This window comes from Xenopus tropicalis, chromosome 2 (genome assembly GCF_000004195.4).
Source record: "Xenopus tropicalis strain Nigerian chromosome 2, UCB_Xtro_10.0, whole genome shotgun sequence".
Classification (NCBI taxonomy): Eukaryota; Metazoa; Chordata; class Amphibia; order Anura; family Pipidae; genus Xenopus; species Xenopus tropicalis.
The window spans coordinates 175,561,181-175,581,173 of record NC_030678.2 but is presented as its reverse complement, the minus strand read 5'-3'; the positions used below and the strand labels follow the sequence as shown (position 1 = coordinate 175,581,173).

The 19,993-nt window shown below is 43.0% G+C and overlaps 1 protein-coding gene and 1 long non-coding RNA gene across 3 annotated transcripts; one reads left to right on the top strand and one right to left on the bottom strand.

The window, feature by feature from the left end:
- The first annotated feature begins 16 nt into the window (after nucleotides 1-16).
- On the top strand, nucleotides 17-15,468 carry LOC101734390 (oocyte zinc finger protein XlCOF7.1). 2 transcript variants are annotated; one of them, XM_031896284.1, is made up of 10 exons: nucleotides 17-168; nucleotides 7,074-7,221; nucleotides 7,388-7,516; nucleotides 7,596-7,668; nucleotides 9,784-9,876; nucleotides 10,362-10,447; nucleotides 11,161-11,230; nucleotides 13,017-13,111; nucleotides 13,472-13,586; nucleotides 14,172-15,468. In XM_031896284.1, the coding sequence occupies exons 2-10, from the start codon at nucleotides 7,150-7,152 to the stop codon at nucleotides 14,987-14,989; spliced, it is 1,551 nt and encodes a 516-aa protein (XP_031752144.1). In that variant the 5' UTR covers nucleotides 17-168; nucleotides 7,074-7,149; the 3' UTR covers nucleotides 14,990-15,468. The 2 variants fall into 2 exon arrangements, with proteins under 2 accessions (XP_031752144.1, XP_031752145.1); XM_031896285.1 differs by lacking the exon at nucleotides 9,784-9,876.
- On the bottom strand, nucleotides 10,274-19,432 carry LOC116408655. The gene is made up of 3 exons (XR_004221121.1): nucleotides 19,391-19,432; nucleotides 11,661-11,751; nucleotides 10,274-10,362 (listed from the first exon to the last, which is right to left on the bottom strand). It is a non-coding gene; the product is annotated as an uncharacterized LOC116408655 (long non-coding RNA).
- Between the last annotated feature and the right edge of the window lie 561 nt (nucleotides 19,433-19,993).

Here is a 19,993-nt window from a genome sequence, read left to right as displayed (position 1 = left end):
ATAACGTCCCTCGCCTTCCGGCTACACAGTCGCTTAGTAACCGTGTGGGAACGCTAGCGCGATGTGATGACGCCAGGAAGCGAGCTTGCTTTCATTCGCGCCTACAGGTTACGTCATCCATTATCTGATTGCTGATTGGCTACAGCGGAGAAGCTACCCAGTGAGCGAGTAGGTATCACCGTGGGGCAGCAACAGCGGGTATGGGGGGGGCACTGCTACCTCACAATAAGCTGCAGGGGGATTAGGCGTTACTGAGTGTAGGGAGAGATATACTTATAGCATTTGCACTAGGGCCCTGCTAATGAGTGGCCAGCTAGTGTGACTCTATAATAACCAGTCATTCCCCTGCTGGAAAGTTCATGTAGGAGCCGCTCATATCAGTCAGTAAATAGATCCCAATACAAACAGCTGATGTGACTCTATAATAACCAGTCATTCCCCTGCTGGAAAGTTCATGTAGGAGCCGCTCATATCATTCAGTAAATAGATCCCAATACAAACAGCTGATGTGACTCTATAATAACCAGTCATTCCCCTGCTGGAAAGTTCATGTAGGAGCCGCTCATATCATTCAGTAAATAGATCCCAATACAAACAGCTGATGTGACTCTATAATAACCAGTCATTCCCCTGCTGGAAAGTTCATGTAGGAGCTGCTCATATCATTCAGTAAATAGATCCCAATACAAACAGCTGATGTGACTCTATAATAACCAGTCATTCCCCTGCTGGAAAGTTCATGTAGGAGCCGCTCATATCAGTCAGTAAATAGATCCCAATACAAACAGCTGATGTGACTCTATAATAACCAGTCATTCCCCTGCTGGAAAGTTCATGTAGGAGCCGCTCATATCAGTCAGTAAATAGATCCCAATACAAACAGCTGATGTGACTCTATAATAACCAGTCATTCCCCTGCTGGAAAGTTCATGTAGGAGCCGCTCATATCAGTCAGTAAATAGATCCCAATACAAACAGCTGATGTGACTCTATAATAACCAGTCATTCCCCTGCTGGAAAGTTCATGTAGGAGCCGCTCATATCAGTCAGTAAATAGATCCCAATACAAACAGCTGATGTGACTCTATAATAACCAGTCATTCCCCTGCTGGAAAGTTCATGTAGGAGCCGCTCATATCATTCAGTAAATAGATCCCAATACAAACAGCTGATGTGACTCTATAATAACCAGTCATTCCCCTGCTGGAAAGTTCATGTAGGAGCCGCTCATATCATTCAGTAAATAGATCCCAATACAAACAGCTGATGTGACTCTATAATAACCAGTCATTCCCCTGCTGGAAAGTTCATGTAGGAGCTGCTCATATCATTCAGTAAATAGATCCCAATACAAACAGCTGATGTGACTCTATAATAACCAGTCATTCCCCTGCTGGAAAGTTCATGTAGGAGCCGCTCATATCAGTCAGTAAATAGATCCCAATACAAACAGCTGATGTGACTCTATAATAACCAGTCATTCCCCTGCTGGAAAGTTCATGTAGGAGCCGCTCATATCAGTCAGTAAATAGATCCCAATACAAACAGCTGATGTGACTCTATAATAACCAGTCATTCCCCTGCTGGAAAGTTCATGTAGGAGCCGCTCATATCAGTCAGTAAATAGATCCCAATACAAACAGCTGATGTGACTCTATAATAACCAGTCATTCCCCTGCTGGAAAGTTCATGTAGGAGCCGCTCATATCAGTCAGTAAATAGATCCCAATACAAACAGCTGATGTGACTCTATAATAACCAGTCATTCCCCTGCTGGAAAGTTCATGTAGGAGCCGCTCATATCAGTCAGTAAATAGATCCCAATACAAACAGCCGATGTGACTCTATAATAACCAGTCATTCCCCTGCTGGAAAGTTCATGTAGGAGCCGCTCATATCAGTCAGTAAATAGATCCCAATACAAACAGCTGATGTGACTCTATAATAACCAGTCATTCCCCTGCTGGAAAGTTCATGTAGGAGCCGCTCATATCAGTCAGTAAATAGATCCCAATACAAACAGCTGATGTGACTCTATAATAACCAGTCATTCCCCTGCTGGAAAGTTCATGTAGGAGCCGCTCATATCAGTCAGTAAATAGATCCCAATACAAACAGCTGATGTGACTCTATAATAACCAGTCATTCCCCTGCTGGAAAGTTCATGTAGGAGCCGCTCATATCATTCAGTAAATAGATCCCAATACAAACAGCTGATGTGACTCTATAATAACCAGTCATTCCCCTGCTGGAAAGTTCATGTAGGAGCCGCTCATATCAGTCAGTAAATAGATCCCAATACAAACAGCCAATGTGACTCTATAATAACCAGTCATTCCCCTGCTGGAAAGTTCATGTAGGAGCCGCTCATATCAGTCAGTAAATAGATCCCAATACAAACAGCCGATGTGACTCTATAATAACCAGTCATTCCCCTGCTGGAAAGTTCATGTAGGAGCCGCTCATATCATTCAGTAAATAGATCCCAATACAAACAGCTGATGTGACTCTATAATAACCAGTCATTCCCCTGCTGGAAAGTTCATGTAGGAGCCGCTCATATCAGTCAGTAAATAGATCCCAATACAAACAGCTGATGTGACTCTATAATAACCAGTCATTCCCCTGCTGGAAAGTTCATGTAGGAGCCGCTCATATCAGTCAGTAAATAGATCCCAATACAAACAGCTGATGTGACTCTATAATAACCAGTCATTCCCCTGCTGGAAAGTTCATGTAGGAGCCGCTCATATCAGTCAGTAAATAGATCCCAATACAAACAGCTGATGTGACTCTATAATAACCAGTCATTCCCCTGCTGGAAAGTTCATGTAGGAGCCGCTCATATCAGTCAGTAAATAGATCCCAATACAAACAGCTGATGTGACTCTATAATAACCAGTCATTCCCCTGCTGGAAAGTTCATGTAGGAGCCGCTCATATCAGTCAGTAAATAGATCCCAATACAAACAGCTGATGTGACTCTATAATAACCAGTCATTCCCCTGCTGGAAAGTTCATGTAGGAGCCGCTCATATCAGTCAGTAAATAGATCCCAATACAAACAGCTGATGTGACTCTATAATAACCAGTCATTCCCCTGCTGGAAAGTTCATGTAGGAGCCGCTCATATCATTCAGTAAATAGATCCCAATACAAACAGCTGATGTGACTCTATAATAACCAGTCATTCCCCTGCTGGAAAGTTCATGTAGGAGCCGCTCATATCATTCAGTAAATAGATCCCAATACAAACAGCCGATGTGACTCTATAATAACCAGTCATTCCCCTGCTGGAAAGTTCATGTAGGAACCGCTCATATCAGTCAGTAAATAGATCCCAATACAAACAGCCGATGTGACTCTATAATAACCAGTCATTCCCCTGCTGGAAAGTTCATGTAGGAGCCGCTCATATCAGTCAGTAAATAGATCCCAATACAAACAGCCGATGTGACTCTATAATAACCAGTCATTCCCCTGCTGGAAAGTTCATGTAGGAGCCGCTCATATCAGTCAGTAAATAGATCCCAATACAAACAGCTGATGTGACTCTATAATAACCAGTCATTCCCCTGCTGGAAAGTTCATGTAGGAGCCGCTCATATCAGTCAGTAAATAGATCCCAATACAAACAGCCGATGTGACTCTATAATAACCAGTCATTCCCCTGCTGGAAAGTTCATGTAGGAGCCGCTCATATCAGTCAGTAAATAGATCCCAATACAAACAGCTGATGTGACTCTATAATAACCAGTCATTCCCCTGCCGTAAAGTTCATGTAGAAGCCGCTCATATCATTCAGTAAATAGATCCCAATACAAACAGCTGATGTGACTCTATAATAACCAGTCATTCCCCTGCTGGAAAGTTCATGTAGGAGCCGCTCATATCAGTCAGTAAATAGATCCCAATACAAACAGCTGATGTGACTCTATAATAACCAGTCATTCCCCTGCTGGAAAGTTCATGTAGGAGCCGCTCATATCAGTCAGTAAATAGATCCCAATACAAACAGCTGATGTGACTCTATAATAACCAGTCATTCCCCTGCTGGAAAGTTCATGTAGGAGCCGCTCATATCAGTCAGTAAATAGATCCCAATACAAACAGCTGATGTGACTCTATAATAAGCAGTCATTCCCCTGCTGGAAAGTTCATGTAGGAGCCGCTCATATCAGTCAGTAAATAGATCCCAATACAAACAGCCGATGTGACTCTATAATAACCAGTCATTCCCCTGCTGGAAAGTTCATGTAGGAGCCGCTCATATCAGTCAGTAAATAGATCCCAATACAAACAGCTGATGTGACTCTATAATAACCAGTCATTCCCCTGCTGGAAAGTTCATGTAGGAGCCGCTCATATCAGTCAGTAAATAGATCCCAATACAAACAGCTGATGTGACTCTATAATAACCAGTCATTCCCCTGCTGGAAAGTTCATGTAGGAGCCGCTCATATCATTCAGTAAATAGATCCCAATACAAACAGCCGATGTGACTCTATAATAACCAGTCATTCCCCTGCTGGAAAGTTCATGTAGGAGCCGCTCATATCATTCAGTAAATAGATCCCAATACAAACAGCCGATGTGACTCTATAATAACCAGTCATTCCCCTGCTGGAAAGTTCATGTAGGAGCCGCTCATATCATTCAGTAAATAGATCCCAATACAAACAGCTGATGTGACTCTATAATAACCAGTCATTCCCCTGCTGGAAAGTTCATGTAGGAGCCGCTCATATCATTCAGTAAATAGATCCCAATACAAACAGCTGATGTGACTCTATAATAACCAGTCATTCCCCTGCTGGAAAGTTCATGTAGGAGCCGCTCATATCATTCAGTAAATAGATCCCAATACAAACAGCCGATGTGACTCTATAATAACCAGTCATTCCCCTGCTGGAAAGTTCATGTAGGAGCCGCTCATATCAGTCAGTAAATAGATCCCAATACAAACAGCTGATGTGACTCTATAATAACCAGTCATTCCCCTGCTGGAAAGTTCATGTAGGAGCCGCTCATATCAGTCAGTAAATAGATCCCAATACAAACAGCTGATGTGACTCTATAATAACCGGTCATTCCCCTGCTGGAAAGTTCATGTAGGAGCCGCTCATATCAGTCAGTAAATAGATCCCAATACAAACAGCTGATGTGACTCTATAATAACCAGTTATTCCCCTGCTGGAAAGTTCATGTAGGAGCCGCTCATATCAGTCAGTAAATAGATCCCAATACAAACAGCTGATGTGACTCTATAATAACCAGTCATTCCCCTGCTGGAAAGTTCATGTAGGAGCCGCTCATATCAGTCAGTAAATAGATCCCAATACAAACAGCTGATGTGACTCTATAATAACCAGTTATTCATCTGCTGGAAAGTTCATGTAGGAGCCGCTCATATCAGTCAGTAAATAGATCCCAATACAAACAGCCGATGTGACTCTATAATAACCAGTCATTCCCCTGCTGGAAAGTTCATGTAGGAGCCGCTCATATCAGTCAGTAAATAGATCCCAATACAAACAGCCGATGTGACTCTATAATAACCAGTCATTCCCCTGCTGGAAAGTTCATGTAGGAGCCGCTCATATCATTCAGTAAATAGATCCCAATACAAACAGCCGATGTGACTCTATAATATCCAGTCATTCCCCTGCTGGAAAGTTCATGTAGGAGCCGCTCATATCAGTCAGTAAATAGATCCCAATACAAACAGCCAATGTGACTCTATAATAACCAGTCATTCCCCTGCTGGAAAGTTCATGTAGGAGCCGCTCATATCAGTCAGTAAATAGATCCCAATACAAACAGCTGATGTGACTCTATAATAACCAGTCATTCCCCTGCTGGAAAGTTCATGTAGGAGCCGCTCATATCATTCAGTAAATAGATCCCAATACAAACAGCTGATGTGACTCTATAATAACCAGTCATTCCCCTGCTGGAAAGTTCATGTAGGAGCCGCTCATATCATTCAGTAAATAGATCCCAATACAAACAGCTGATGTGACTCTATAATAACCAGTCATTCCCCTGCTGGAAAGTTCATGTAGGAGCCGCTCATATCAGTCAGTAAATAGATCCCAATACAAACAGCTGATGTGACTCTATAATAACCAGTCATTCCCCTGCTGGAAAGTTCATGTAGGAGCCGCTCATATCAGTCAGTAAATAGATCCCAATACAAACAGCTGATGTGACTCTATAATAACCAGTCATTCCCCTGCTGGAAAGTTCATGTAGGAGCCGCTCATATCATTCAGTAAATAGATCCCAATACAAACAGCTGATGTGACTCTATAATAACCAGTCATTCCCCTGCTGGAAAGTTCATGTAGGAGCCGCTCATATCAGTCAGTAAATAGATCCCAATACAAACAGCTGATGTGACTCTATAATAACCAGTCATTCCCCTGCTGGAAAGTTCATGTAGGAGCCGCTCATATCATTCAGTAAATAGATCCCAATACAAACAGCTGATGTGACTCTATAATAACCAGTCATTCCCCTGCTGGAAAGTTCATGTAGGAGCCGCTCATATCAGTCAGTAAATAGATCCCAATACAAACAGCTGATGTGACTCTATAATAACCAGTCATTCCCCTGCTGGAAAGTTCATGTAGGAGCCGCTCATATCATTCAGTAAATAGATCCCAATACAAACAGCCGATGTGACTCTATAATAACCAGTCATTCCCCTGCTGGAAAGTTCATGTAGGAGCCGCTCATATCATTCAGTAAATAGATCCCAATACAAACAGCTGATGTGACTCTATAATAACCAGTCATTCCCCTGCTGGAAAGTTCATGTAGGAGCCGCTCATATCAGTCAGTAAATAGATCCCAATACAAACAGCTGATGTGACTCTATAATAACCAGTCATTCCCCTGCTGGAAAGTTCATGTAGGAGCCGCTCATATCAGTCAGTAAATAGATCCCAATACAAACAGCTGATGTGACTCTATAATAACCAGTCATTCCCCTGCTGGAAAGTTCATGTAGGAGCCGCTCATATCAGTCAGTAAATAGATCCCAATCCTGTTGCCCTTGTCTCTGATAGGTCGCATTGTGGCTTATCGTATCCTGCCATGATTGGGTGAAACAGAATCGATCGACGCATCTCTGTGCCTGTTACTATGGGCAACGAGAAGGGGACGGAGAAGATCCTGAATCTGATCCTGGAGATCATCTGGCTGCTGACTGGAGAGGCGAGTGGAACCCTTCCCTTTATGGGACGGTAGAAGTGTGGGTTTTACTTGTGGGGAAGGAATTGTACCAGTTGATATTATGGGATGTGGGGCTTTTTCAGAGGAAGCTGCATTCACAAGTGAAATTAAGACCCATAACACTTTGCTTTCCCTTTATTCGCTACAGGAGTGCGTCGTTGTGAAGAAGAATGGGGAGCAAATCACAGATGGAGTCAATCAAATCCACATCCCTAAAATGGATCCGCCCCCTAATTCCTCAGCACGCAATAGGGCCCCCCACTTGCCAATCACTGAGGTGGGTATAGCTGAGCGAATGACGTCGTACGGTTGGATAAATCCATAGGAGGAGATTAAAGGGCCGTTCTCTTTTTCAGGTTCCACTCGGCTATGAGGGTGTGTCCGTCTGTCTTTCCCCGGAGGGATGGAAATATACAGCGAGGCACAAAGGTCTTTATAAAGATTGTATGAGAGAAACTCAAGAGCCCGGCATCTTAGTCAGTAATCCTGAGCCATATCAGTTATACAATTATACCCTGTCACTTCAGCCTTGTGCCTTTATATGGGCACAGAACCCCTCAGTGACTGCTAATATCCTTATCATTTACAGTAGGGGGTACATTACCCCTTATAATACATGAGTGATACTCAGAGTTCCCTGTATAACTCAGCCTGCAGCCTTGTGCCTTTATATGGGGGGCACAGAACCCCTCAGTGACTGCTAATATCCTTATCATTTACAGTAGGGGGTACATTATCCCTTATAATACATGAGTGATACTCAGAGTTCCCTGTATAACTCAGCCTGCAGCCTTGTGCCTTTATATGGGCACAGAACCCCTCAGTGACTGCTAATATCCTTATCATTTACAGTAGGGGGTACATTATCCCTTATAATACATGAGTGATACTCAGAGTTCCCTGTATAACTCAGCCTGCAGCCTTGTGCCTTTATATGGGGGGCACAGAACCCCTCAGTGACTGCTAATATCCTTATCATTTACAGTAGGGGGTACATTATCCCTTATAATACATGAGTGATACTCAGAGTTCCCTGTATAACTCAGCCTGCAGCCTTGTGCCTTTATATGGGCACAGAACCCCTCAGTGACTGCTAATATCCTTATCATTTACAGTAGGGGGTACATTATCCCTTATAATACACGAGTGATACTCAGAGTTCCCTGTATAACTCAGCCTGCAGCCTTGTGCCTTTATATGGGGGGCACAGAACCCCTCAGTGACTGCTAATATCCTTATCATTTACAGTAGGGGGTACATTATCCCTTATAATACATGAGTGATACTCAGAGTTCCCTGTATAACTCAGCCTGCAGCCTTGTGCCTTTATATGGGCACAGAACCCCTCAGTGACTGCTAATATCCTTATCATTTACAGTAGGGGGTACATTATCCCTTATAATACATGAGTGATACTCAGAGTTCCCTGTATAACTCAGCCTGCAGCCTTGTGCCTTTATATGGGCACAGAACCCCTCAGTGACTGCTAATATCCTTATCATTTACAGTAGGGGGTACATTATCCCTTATAATACACGAGTGATACTCAGAGTTCCCTGTATAACTCAGCCTGCAGCCTTGTGCCTTTATATGGGGGGCACAGAACCCCTCAGTGACTGCTAATATCCTTATCATTTACAGTAGGGGGTACATTATCCCTTATAATACATGAGTGATACTCAGAGTTCCCTGTATAACTCAGCCTGCAGCCTTGTGCCTTTATATGGGGGGCACAGAACCCCTCAGTGACTGCTAATATCCTTATCATTTACAGTAGGGGGTACATTATCCCTTATAATACATGAGTGATACTCAGAGTTCCCTGTATAACTCAGCCTGCAGCCTTGTGCCTTTATATGGGGGGCACAGAACCCCTCAGTGACTGCTAATATCCTTATCATTTACAGTAGGGGGTACATTATCCCTTATAATACATGAGTGATACTCAGAGTTCCCTGTATAACTGAGCCTGCAGCCTTGTGCCTTTATATGGGCACAGAACCCCTCAGTGACTGCTAATATCCTTATCATTTACAGTAGGGGGTACACTATCCCTTATAATACATGAGTGATACTCAGAGTTCCCTGTATAACTCAGCCTGCAGCCTTGTGCCTTTATATGGGGGGCACAGAACCCCTCAGTGACTGCTAATATCCTTATCATTTACAGTAGGGGGTACAGTATCCCTTATAATACATGAGTGATACTCAGAGTTCCCTGTATAACTCAGCCTGCAGCCTTGTGCCTTTATATGGGGGGCACAGAACCCCTCAGTGACTGCTAATATCCTTATCATTTACAGTAGGGGGTACAGTATCCCTTATAATACATGAGTGATACTCAGAGTTCCCTGTATAACTCAGCCTGCAGCCTTGTGCCTTTATACGGGGGGCACAGAACCCCTCAGTGACTGCTAATATCCTTATCATTTACAGTAGGGGGTACATTATCCCATATAATACATGAGTGATACTCAGAGTTCCCTGTGTACCTTACTACATGTAGAGTTTAAGTGCAGTGAGTATGTACGGTGTTCTGCACAGGGAGTGCTGGTGCTGACCCAGACGTAGCAGTGAATAATACAAACTCAGAGCTGAGAGTTGAGGAAATCCTTATGGAACCAGATACAAGTGCAGGTTGGTGACCCACTTACCTTTCCTATTACTTGTACTCGCTACATCAGAGATTTGATTTGTTCAATTCAGTATGTTACGGAATGATGCATTTCTCACAGCTTTAAAGTTGGTCTCCTTAATTTATCATTTTTAAATGATTTACCTTTCTATTCCACCTCTCTCTAGCTTCCAGTATAAACTGCTAGCCATTGCTATGCAATGAAAGTAGCCCCTAGCAACCAGAGAACAGTATGAAGTCCAAACTATGAAACTGTAGAACAAATGCTAAATAATAAAAAGTCTCCAGTTCAGTATTATCAGAAGCTGAGTAGGATATACACCCCTTAATATAATAATATACACTCCTCCCAGATAGTACCCCGGCGGGAATTGAACGTAGGACCTCAGCTCACCAGTTCATGGAAATTCCTTTCCCCAGAATCCTTCAGTTGGCTGACAGCTCTGTGCTGAATGCTTGTACGAGTGAATTCTGCTCTTTTCTGCAGACTGTAATAGAAATACACCGGAAATACACCGATGGTCTGCGCCGAATTATACAGATGGAGATAATGTGGCCCCACACAACTATCAGGTAGGGAACTGCATCATGGTCTCTTCCAGGTGGTGGAACAATTACCCCGGGGAAACCTTGACTAGGGCAGCAGTGGGCAGCTGGTTACCAGAGCAGGCCAAAATGTACCCCATAAAACTATGGCAGTATAGGAATCCCCATGCAGAAAGCACAGTTCAGCAGGAACAGCCCCCTAAGTTTGCTCATAGCCTGTACAGAGAGATACCATAACACTATGGCAGTATAGGTATCCCCATGTAGAAAGCACAGTTCAGCAGGAACAGCCCCCTAAGTTTGCTCATAACCTGTACAGAGAGATACCATAAAACTATGGCACGTAGGGATTCCCCTGTACTGAGCACAATTCAGCAGGAACAGCCCCCTAAGTTTGCTCATAGCCTGTACAGAGAGATACCATAAAACTATGGCACATAGGGATTCCCCTGTACTAAGCACAATTCAGCAGGAACAGCCCCCTAAGTTTGCTCATAGCCTGTACAGAGAGATACCATAACACTATATACAAAATGTAGTTCTCTTCACTGACAGCCATGAAACATGGGAATAATGGGATTAATAACAGAACATGCTGATTAACGTCTTCAATGATTACTAAACAAGTCCAGTTGCTTCAAATTTATTTATACTAGATATGCTGATTACGTTAATACGGTCAAAGTAGCAATCAAGTCAGGGTTGGTTTGTATCACGAGGAATAATTGTCTGTATCCCAGGTCCAACCAGCAGCAATGATGGTGCCACATAACTACAAGGAAGAGGAGATTCCTACGGAAATCAGTGTCGGTGAGAGGAGACAATGAGACTGCAATAATACCACGGTTTTGCACATATTAACTACCGTATATACTCGAGTATAAGCCGAGTTTTCCAGCACTCAAAATGTGCTAAAAATGGAATCCTCCGCTTATACTCGAGTCAAGTAGGGGCACTGCTGGATTACCTGTGTTACTGGCGAATCCGTTGCCCAAGCATGCACGCATGTCGCGCCGCGCACACTGCCCCTTCCCCCGTGCGTCGCCCGAGCACGCCAGTCGCACGCCCTGGTGGGGGGCCGGAGCGCGTGCATGCTCGGGCAACGGATTCGCCAGTAGCTCAGGTAATCCAGCAGTGCCACAACAGGGGGCTCAGTTGTTATATATATAAATAGCCCATATGTTCCATGTCAGGTGTAAACTGCTGAAATGTAGAGAGCTATAGTTTATTGCACACTTACCAAACAGTCTTTTGCCCCAGCACATTCTTGGGCTTCCTTCCAGCAAGAATAGTAATAGTCTGTCCATGGAACATTCATTTTGGGTGGTTCACTGTTTAAAACAGAATTAAAACCAGTGTTTGGTTTTGGTAATTGGTTACAAAATTAGATTGAACTGCATTATATTCATGGGAACTGGAAATACACTGCTGGGTAATGCTCAGTGCCGGAGCAGCACCGGATCTGGTAGAGTTAAAGTGCTGGGCAACTAAAGAAAAATGATATATACAATTTGTTAATACAAAATTATACAGTTTTGGGGATTCTCTGCAAATTAGAACCTGGCTTTCCAATAAATTTTGCAAAAAAAAAAAAAAAGCAGTGTAAAAGTGCCTATTGTGCAGCAACAAGAGCCCATTGACTCCAGTGAATTTTTGGTGCAAGAAAAATGTCTACTGACTCCAATACATTTTAGGCTTATACTCGAGTCAATGAGTTTTTCCAGTTTTCTTAGGTAAAATTAGGTCCCTTGGCTTATATTCCGATTGGCTTATACTCGAGTATATACGGTATTTACTCAGCCTTGTGCCTTTATATGGGCACGGAACCCCTCAGTGACTGCTAATATCCTTATCATTTACAGTAGGGGGTACATTATCCCTTATAATACATGAGTGATACTCAGAGTTCCCTGTATAACTCAGCCTGCAGCCTTGTGCCTTTATATGGGCACGGAACCCCTCAGTGACTGCTAATATCCTTATCATTTACAGTAGGGGGTACATTATCCCTTATAATACATGAGTGATACTCAGAGTTCCCTGTATAACTCAGCCTGCAGCCTTGTGCCTTTATATGGGGGGCACAGAGCCCCTCAGTGACTGCTAATATCCTTATCATTTACAGTAGGGGGTACATTATCCCTTATAATACATGAGTGATACTCAGAGTTCCCTGTATAACTCAGGCTGCAGCCTTGTGCCTTTATATGGGCACAGAAACCCCTCAGTGACTGCTATATCCCTTATCATTTACAGTAGGGGGTACATTATCCCTTATAATACATGAGTGATACTCAGAGTTCCCTGTATAACTCAGCCCTGCAGCCTTGTGCCTTTATATGGGCACAGAACCCCTCAGTGACTGCTAATATCCTTATCATTTACAGTAGGGGGTACATTATCCTTATAATACATGAGTGATACTCAGAGTTTCCTGTAAATAACTCAGCCTGCAGCCCTTGTGCCTTATATGGGCACAGAACCCCATAGTGACTCCCAGTATCCTTATCCTTACTGTGTGGGGGTTAGTACAGAACAGATGTAGGCAAGTTGATACAAATGAAGTAGTTACATATCATGTTTCTATGTTACACAGGTGAATCTGCTGACAGGATTATACCCCCAAAGTCTCCCATTCTGCAGTACCAGACTGTGCAGGGGGCAGAACAGGGACTCACACAGAATTATCAGGTATGTGATATCCCAGTTGTTTCTAAATTATCGTTCTTTGAGGCCAAAACTGTGGGTTCTAATTGCTCTTAGTGACATCACCGGTTGTTATGATCTGCCCATTATAGGCCCAACTGCCCCGACCCGCCAGGAATACCTGCCCCATCACTGTTGGCTTTTTATGAAGGCTCCACGCCATAGTCTGTGCTGGCAGATTTTGGTTCTTGACCCCTTAGTATCCAGTGCTCACCCCCATAGGCCAGCAAGGGCCCCCACCCCCAGTATGCCCTCGGCTTGCTTCTCTGCCATTTTGCCCATTGCTACACATATTTCTTTTTAGCAAACTACATATCTTGATTAAGGATTTTGTATTTATTACAGATTGAGCCGCCTGATACAATTAGCCAACAGGAGCGCTGTGATGATGATGTAGTGTTACCCCAGCACTGCAGAGAGGATGCACAGTGCAAGATGGAGGAAGAGGAGATATATGCAGGTACGATAAAATAAAACACTGAGGGGCTCATAGAATTGGGGAATCCATAGGGATTAGGAACATCTCCTATTCCTTATTATCACTCTCCAGGCTGTAAAACACTATGTGTTAGTGCTCTTCAATATCTGTTGAGATCAAACACCATTTTATTTTCTGTACTGAACCAATTGTACATAACCCCCTGGAGATGCCATATTGCTTGGTTCAAGCCTACCCCTACGGTAGTGATGTGCAGGTTGGGTTGGTTTGGGTTGAACCCTTCTGCTCACCCTCCCTGCCTGCGATTTAACACTGCCGGCTTTCTCTTCTGTCTCTCTAATTTATAGGCGCTTGCCCAACACGCCCTGCCCCTTTTGTGACATCATGGCGGGGTGGGGCCTGGGTCTATAAATAGAGGAAAGAAGCCGGGTCGGGTTAGGGTTGGGAGCGGATGGGTTAGGGTTGTAGGGTAAATCACTACCCTATGGGCATCGACTGAACAATACTCACAGTATATACACAAACCGCTCTGTTTCCCACGGAGAGGGTTTTTCCTGACAGAATATATCATTCCATATTGTCTAAATGACATTTCTTTTGTACCAGAACCTGCCGGCTTGGGAAACCAGTTGAACACCAGTCCCACTTACCACCCTAACCTGGTACATGAAACCGATCTGTCCCAGAATGCCAAGCAATATCAAAGAGAACACTGTGCTAGCGGAAAGCCGCACAACCTGGTAGTGGATACGGGATTTCATTCGGAGGAATTCCAGAATCCAGCTGCATTTCCCAGAGGGCATGCAGGCCGCTCACAGGCGCTCAATAGGTCCCTCCAAGGATCTCCCTGTGCTCAGCCAATCACATCAGTGAAACAGAAACATGCAGTGGATAGAAGGGAGTTTAGGAATAACCTGGAATTTACGTTGCACCTGAAATCACACAGCCGGGAGCCAATGGGCTCAGGTAGCAGCGAGAGCTTCGCTAATCATTCAGGCTTTGCCCTGCAGACAATGCAGAGGGGACAGTGTGTTAGAGCTGTACTCACCAGAACTAAGATGGCCGCACAGCAGTGCATCCAGGCAGCAAACAAAGGTTATGTGTGCCCGACTTGTGGCAAAGGGTTCAGCCAAAAATCAGACCTTATTGTTCATCAGAGAATCCACACGGGGGAGAAACCCTTTGTCTGCTCCGACTGTGGGAAATCCTTCACCCAACGGGGGCATCGCACTTCTCATATGCGCTCCCACACGGGAGAGAAGCCCTTTTCCTGCGCCGAGTGTGGGAAGCGCTTTACCCGGAAGTCCACTCTTATTGTGCATCAGAGGAGTCATACACATTCCAAATACGCGTGTTCCGACTGTGGTGCGTGTTTCACAAAACACGCAGTTCTTGCTGCACATCAGAAGACTCACATCAAATAGATATCCGATACAATAAGTTACACAGGTGGGGGATTACCCAGAATTCTCAGGACCTGGGGTTTCAAGACAAGGGATATTGCTTTAATTTGGATCTCCAGACCTTAAGCAATCCCATACCTGTACTGTAAATTATACTACTGGGCGCTAACGTTGCCTAGTAGCGGTAGTCCATAGCAACCAATAAGATATTTGCTTTTAACCAGGTAAACCTACCTGCTCATTGGTTGCAATGGGCTACTGCTCCTCAGCAAACTTAGTGCCTTGTATTACATAACCCCCCCATATGTTTTTTTGCAGTTACCGTCATCTCCATATACAAGTATGAGACCTATTATTCAAAATTCTAGGGACCTGGGGTTTTCTGGATAAGGGATCTTTCTGCAATTTGGATCTTTGTACCTTTAATCTACTAAAAATCTTAAACATGGAATAAACCCAGTATGATTGCTTTGCCTCCAATAAAGATAAATTATATCTTAGTTGGGATCAAGTACAGGTACTGTTTTATTATTTCAGAGAAAAGGGAATCATTTAACCATTAAATAAACCCAATAGGGCTGTTCTGCCCCCAATAAGGGGTAATTATATCTTAGTTGGGATCAAGTACAGGTACTGTTTTATTATTACAGAGAAAAGGGAATCATTTAACCATTAAATAAACCCAATAGGGCTGTTCTGCCCCCAATAAGGATTAATTATATCTTAGTTGGGATCAAGTACAGGTACTGTTTTATTATTACAGAGAAAAGGGAATCATTTAACCATTAAATAAACCCAATAGGGCTGTTCTGCCCCCAATAAGGGGTAATTATATCTTAGTTGGGATCAAGTACAGGTACTGTTTTATTATTATAGAGAAAAGGGAATCATTTAACCATTAAATAAACCCAATAGGGCTGTTCTGCCCCAATAAGGGGTAATTATATCTTAGTTGGGATCAAGTACAGGTACTGTTTTATTATTACAGAGAAAAGGGAATCATTTAACCATGAAATAAACCCAATAGGGCTGTTCTGCCCCCAATAAGGGGTAATTATATCTTAGTTGGGATCAAGTACAGGTACTGTTTTATTATTACAGAGAAAAGGGAATCATTTAACCATGAAATAAACCCAATAGGGCTGTTCTGCCCCAATAAGGGGTAATTATATCTTAGTTGGGATCAAGTACAGGTACTGTTTTGAATGATTGGCTTATAATTGAGTCTATGGAAGATGCCTTTCCATAATTCAGAATTTTCTGGATAATGGGATCCCATACTTGTAGTACTCCATCTACTGTAAGTTCTTCCTCTTTATGGCAGGGAAATCTGTTGTTATTCCACCTTTCTATTAAATGTGTAACTACAAGCTGTGTTTCGCATATCAGAACATTAGGTTGTGGGAGTGCTGTACATATATTTTAGTTTCTGGCTGTGTGTAAATAAACTACTCCATTATAAATTATAAGCTTATCCCATGTCACCAAGGATTTCATTATCATATAAAGGCACAAGGCTGCAGGCTGAGTTATACAGGGAACTCTGAGTATCACTCATGTATTATAAGGGATATTGTACCCCCTACTGTAAATGATAAGGATATTAGCAGTCACTGAGGGGTTCTGTGCCCCCCATATAAAGACACAAGGCTGAGTTATACAGGGAACTCTGAGTATCACTCATGTATTATAAGGGATGATGTACCCCCTACTGTAAATGATAAGGATATTAGCAGTCACTGAGGGGTTCTGTGCCCATATAAAGGCACAAGGCTGCAGGCTGAGTTATACAGGGAACTCTGAGTATCACTCATGTATTATAAGGGATGATGTACCCCCTACTATAAATGATAAGGATATTAGCAGTCACTGAGGGGTTCTGTGCCCCCCATATAAAGGCACAAGGCTGCAGGCTGATTTATACAGGGAACTCTGAGTATCACTCATGTATTATAAGGGATAATGTACCCCCTTACACCCCCTTCCCCCCAAAGCACTTTGCTTAGTACCTGGTTAGTACCTATCCAGGTACTAAGGTGCTTACAGCGCCATTCTGATGGTTGGAATTGGAAGCGCAAGAGAACGGACGGCTGCAGTTGGGAGATTCTCCTTATAAAGCGTCACTGTGTATGAGGGAAATATGCGGCCAAACGGGGGCCACAAGTGCCAGGGCCCAGGAGCGCATTTCAATGGTTAGCGCCCCCCCTGCTGAACTCTATACTGGCTGAAGGGTTACTGATAATGCATAGAAGTAGGGTGATTCTCCTGTACCATATACCAGCAGGGGGTAACAGATCGCGCTCAGAGGATATCTCCTGTATTATATACCAGCTGGGCACTCTTATACTGCTCAGAAAATATCTCCATTACTCCCCTATCAGCTCCCCAGTGTAGGTTCTTCTGTTCTATGATTATTTCCATGTATCCCCATTGGCCCTGCGCTGTAGCTCAGCTCCCCTATCAATTGGCTGCTTATTGCCAGTGATGAGAAAGGGATTTTTCCTGTGACAGTTGCTTCCAGCTGCCATAGACACTGTGACAGGGACAGTTTAATAGCCGGCATCATAAATCATGAGCTGCCCTTGAAAATGCAAAAAAAAGAGGATTTGTGGGGAAATGTGAATGTAGCCAGTAATTAAAAGGACAGCAATGTTTTGCCATTTCTAGACGCCATCATTGCCGGGACATTATGAGGTTAAGTGACTCTGTCCTGGGTCACAGGGTAAGGGGCCCAGTGGGGTGGGTGGTACCTTACATCAATGGGTCTTGAGTTAGATTCCTGCCCTGGGGGCTCTGCTTCCATCAATGGGGCTCAATTCTGATATCAATTCTAATACATACCCTACCTAGGTATCAGAGCTGAGACTCATTGCTGGAAGCAGGGCTCCCAGGCGGGAATCGAACTCAGGGCCCATCGGTGTAAGGCAGTCTCCCTACCCGCTGAGCTATCCTTCCTCCTCCCACTTGTAGGGTGTTTTTTTGTAATCTTGTCTTCTGCATATTGGCGGTTGGTGTATCCTAACCGACTGACTGAAACACTCAGGGTTACAGCCTGCTGCTTGCCCCAAGCCCTATATAACTAGGGGGGCTGTTTAACCCTTTTACTGCCAGCCATTTTGGTCAAAGCGCAACGTGTATTGCCAGACAGATTTTGAACATTTTGCGCTCTTTCAATTTAGGGGCCTTAGCTTGGGGGGACTTTTAGTTTACCCAGGAAAATAATTTTTCTGTAATTCCAATTCTGTAACAAGATATAGGCTTCTAAATGTCTAAAAAAAATGACAAAAATCACATTTTCCATAATATAAACACATATACCAGAAAGAAAAATAATTGTAGGCACGAAAATACAACTGATTTGCAAAGTACTATCCCTTCTGATGGTGCCAATACCAAACACATATAGTTTTATGGAGAATTCCCACGTGTATAGGCCACAAACTCCCGGCAGGACACTGCCAAATCCCCAAAACACTGCGCCAGAAAGCTGCATACTTTAGATTTAAAGGCCAAATCTTCCACTAACAGAAAGTTTATCCCAGAAAATGATACATTTTTGGAAAGAGCAGATTGTGGGGAATCCAGAATAGGTAGAACTGTCTGTCTGCTCCAAACTACCAAGTCACAATGCTTTCCTAAACTTATTGGTTTTTATCAAAATATGTGAATTTTTTGAAAAATCGCTTCAAAGCTTCCAGTCTATAGTATCTTATCTCCTACAGGTCATAAAGTAACCAGATAAACCCCCCTAAATATGAACGCCAGGGGTCCCCTGAACAGTTTGATGCCCAATATGTATAGGTTTAGCTAAGTATGTGGCATGTAGGGGCCCCAATGGGAACCCCCATATGTACTGTCATTTCTGTCATTTCAGCTCCTGCAAAATCAACACATTTACATCATTATATGTGGGATAAAGCTACAAAAAAGTACCCTCACCCCAGAAAGCCATATATTTTTGGAAAATACACATTCTGATGAATTTAAAATAGGTAAAGTTATTTTTCTACACCAAAGTCCCACATGGCAAAGCGAAGCTAAAAAACAGATCAGGAACACTAATACAGGGATAAAAATGCAATAAAACCACAAAAATTGTGCAAATTAGTGAAACAGCAAAATAAGTCACATGACAGCGTAATTAGTGGTCAGAATATCTGATCCAATAGTCAGGCTGTCAAAATAAACAGTTTTTAGGGAAAAAACAAAGACAAAGGGGTAAAATAAACAAGTAAAAAAAAATGTGTTTGTGTGTGTTTGTGTATACATGTGTGTACCCATCTAAACGTTGTGTGACAGTGTGTGTGTATATGAGTGTATAAAAGTGCGCTAACGTGTGCAAAATTAAAAAAAATCCTGCTCTAATATGTGTGCTCTAAGTGTGTGTAAGTGTGTATAATAGTGTAAAGAAAGGGCACTTACCTGGAGTGAAGCTCAGTGTAACTGTCAGATCAATTGTAAGCTCTGCTGTTTTGCTTGCTTTCACCCAGTCTCCATTTCACACCTCTGGTGGGGGCCCCATTGGGGGGTCAGTAACAGGTAAACGGGGATTATCAGACTCATTGTTAGGGGGCAAGTCTCTGTCTAACCCTAGAACAATAGGGGCAAAAAGCCTCATTAACATTTTATAAACACGTAAATCACTGATTAAACACAAAGTTGAATTGATATCTTGTATATAAAGCCTTTTTGCCTCACATTTGCATTGTTATGGGAGTTTTAGCTTAATGAATGAGGCAATAATAACATTCTGAGTGAATATATTGTATACATTTTTATTTAAAGTAAAAGTAAAACGTCCCAGGCAAAATTTTAGTTTCAGCAGCAGCAGCGCCCCCTCTGTTTAAAAGACAAATTCACAAAAGTGAAAATTCACAAAAACTGTTTGTTTGGTGAATACGGTGGAAAATCTGACAAATCTGTCTCTAATTTTGTCTCAGTATCACCCCTTTTGTGAATTCCCCCAATAGAGTCTGTGAGTGAGGGGCTCAGTAATGCAGTGGCACAGTTGGCTGTTGACTGGTT

Coding starts and splice junctions, on each gene's coding strand:
- LOC101734390 (XM_031896284.1), top strand. CDS start 7,150: ATGGGCAACGAGAAGGGGACGGAGAAGATCCTGAATCTGATCCTGGAG. Junction 7,517..7,595: donor CCCACTTGCCAATCACTGAG/GTGGGTATAGCT, acceptor TCTCTTTTTCAG/GTTCCACTCGGCTATGAGGG. Junction 11,231..13,016: donor TCCTACGGAAATCAGTGTCG/GTGAGAGGAGAC, acceptor TATGTTACACAG/GTGAATCTGCTGACAGGATT.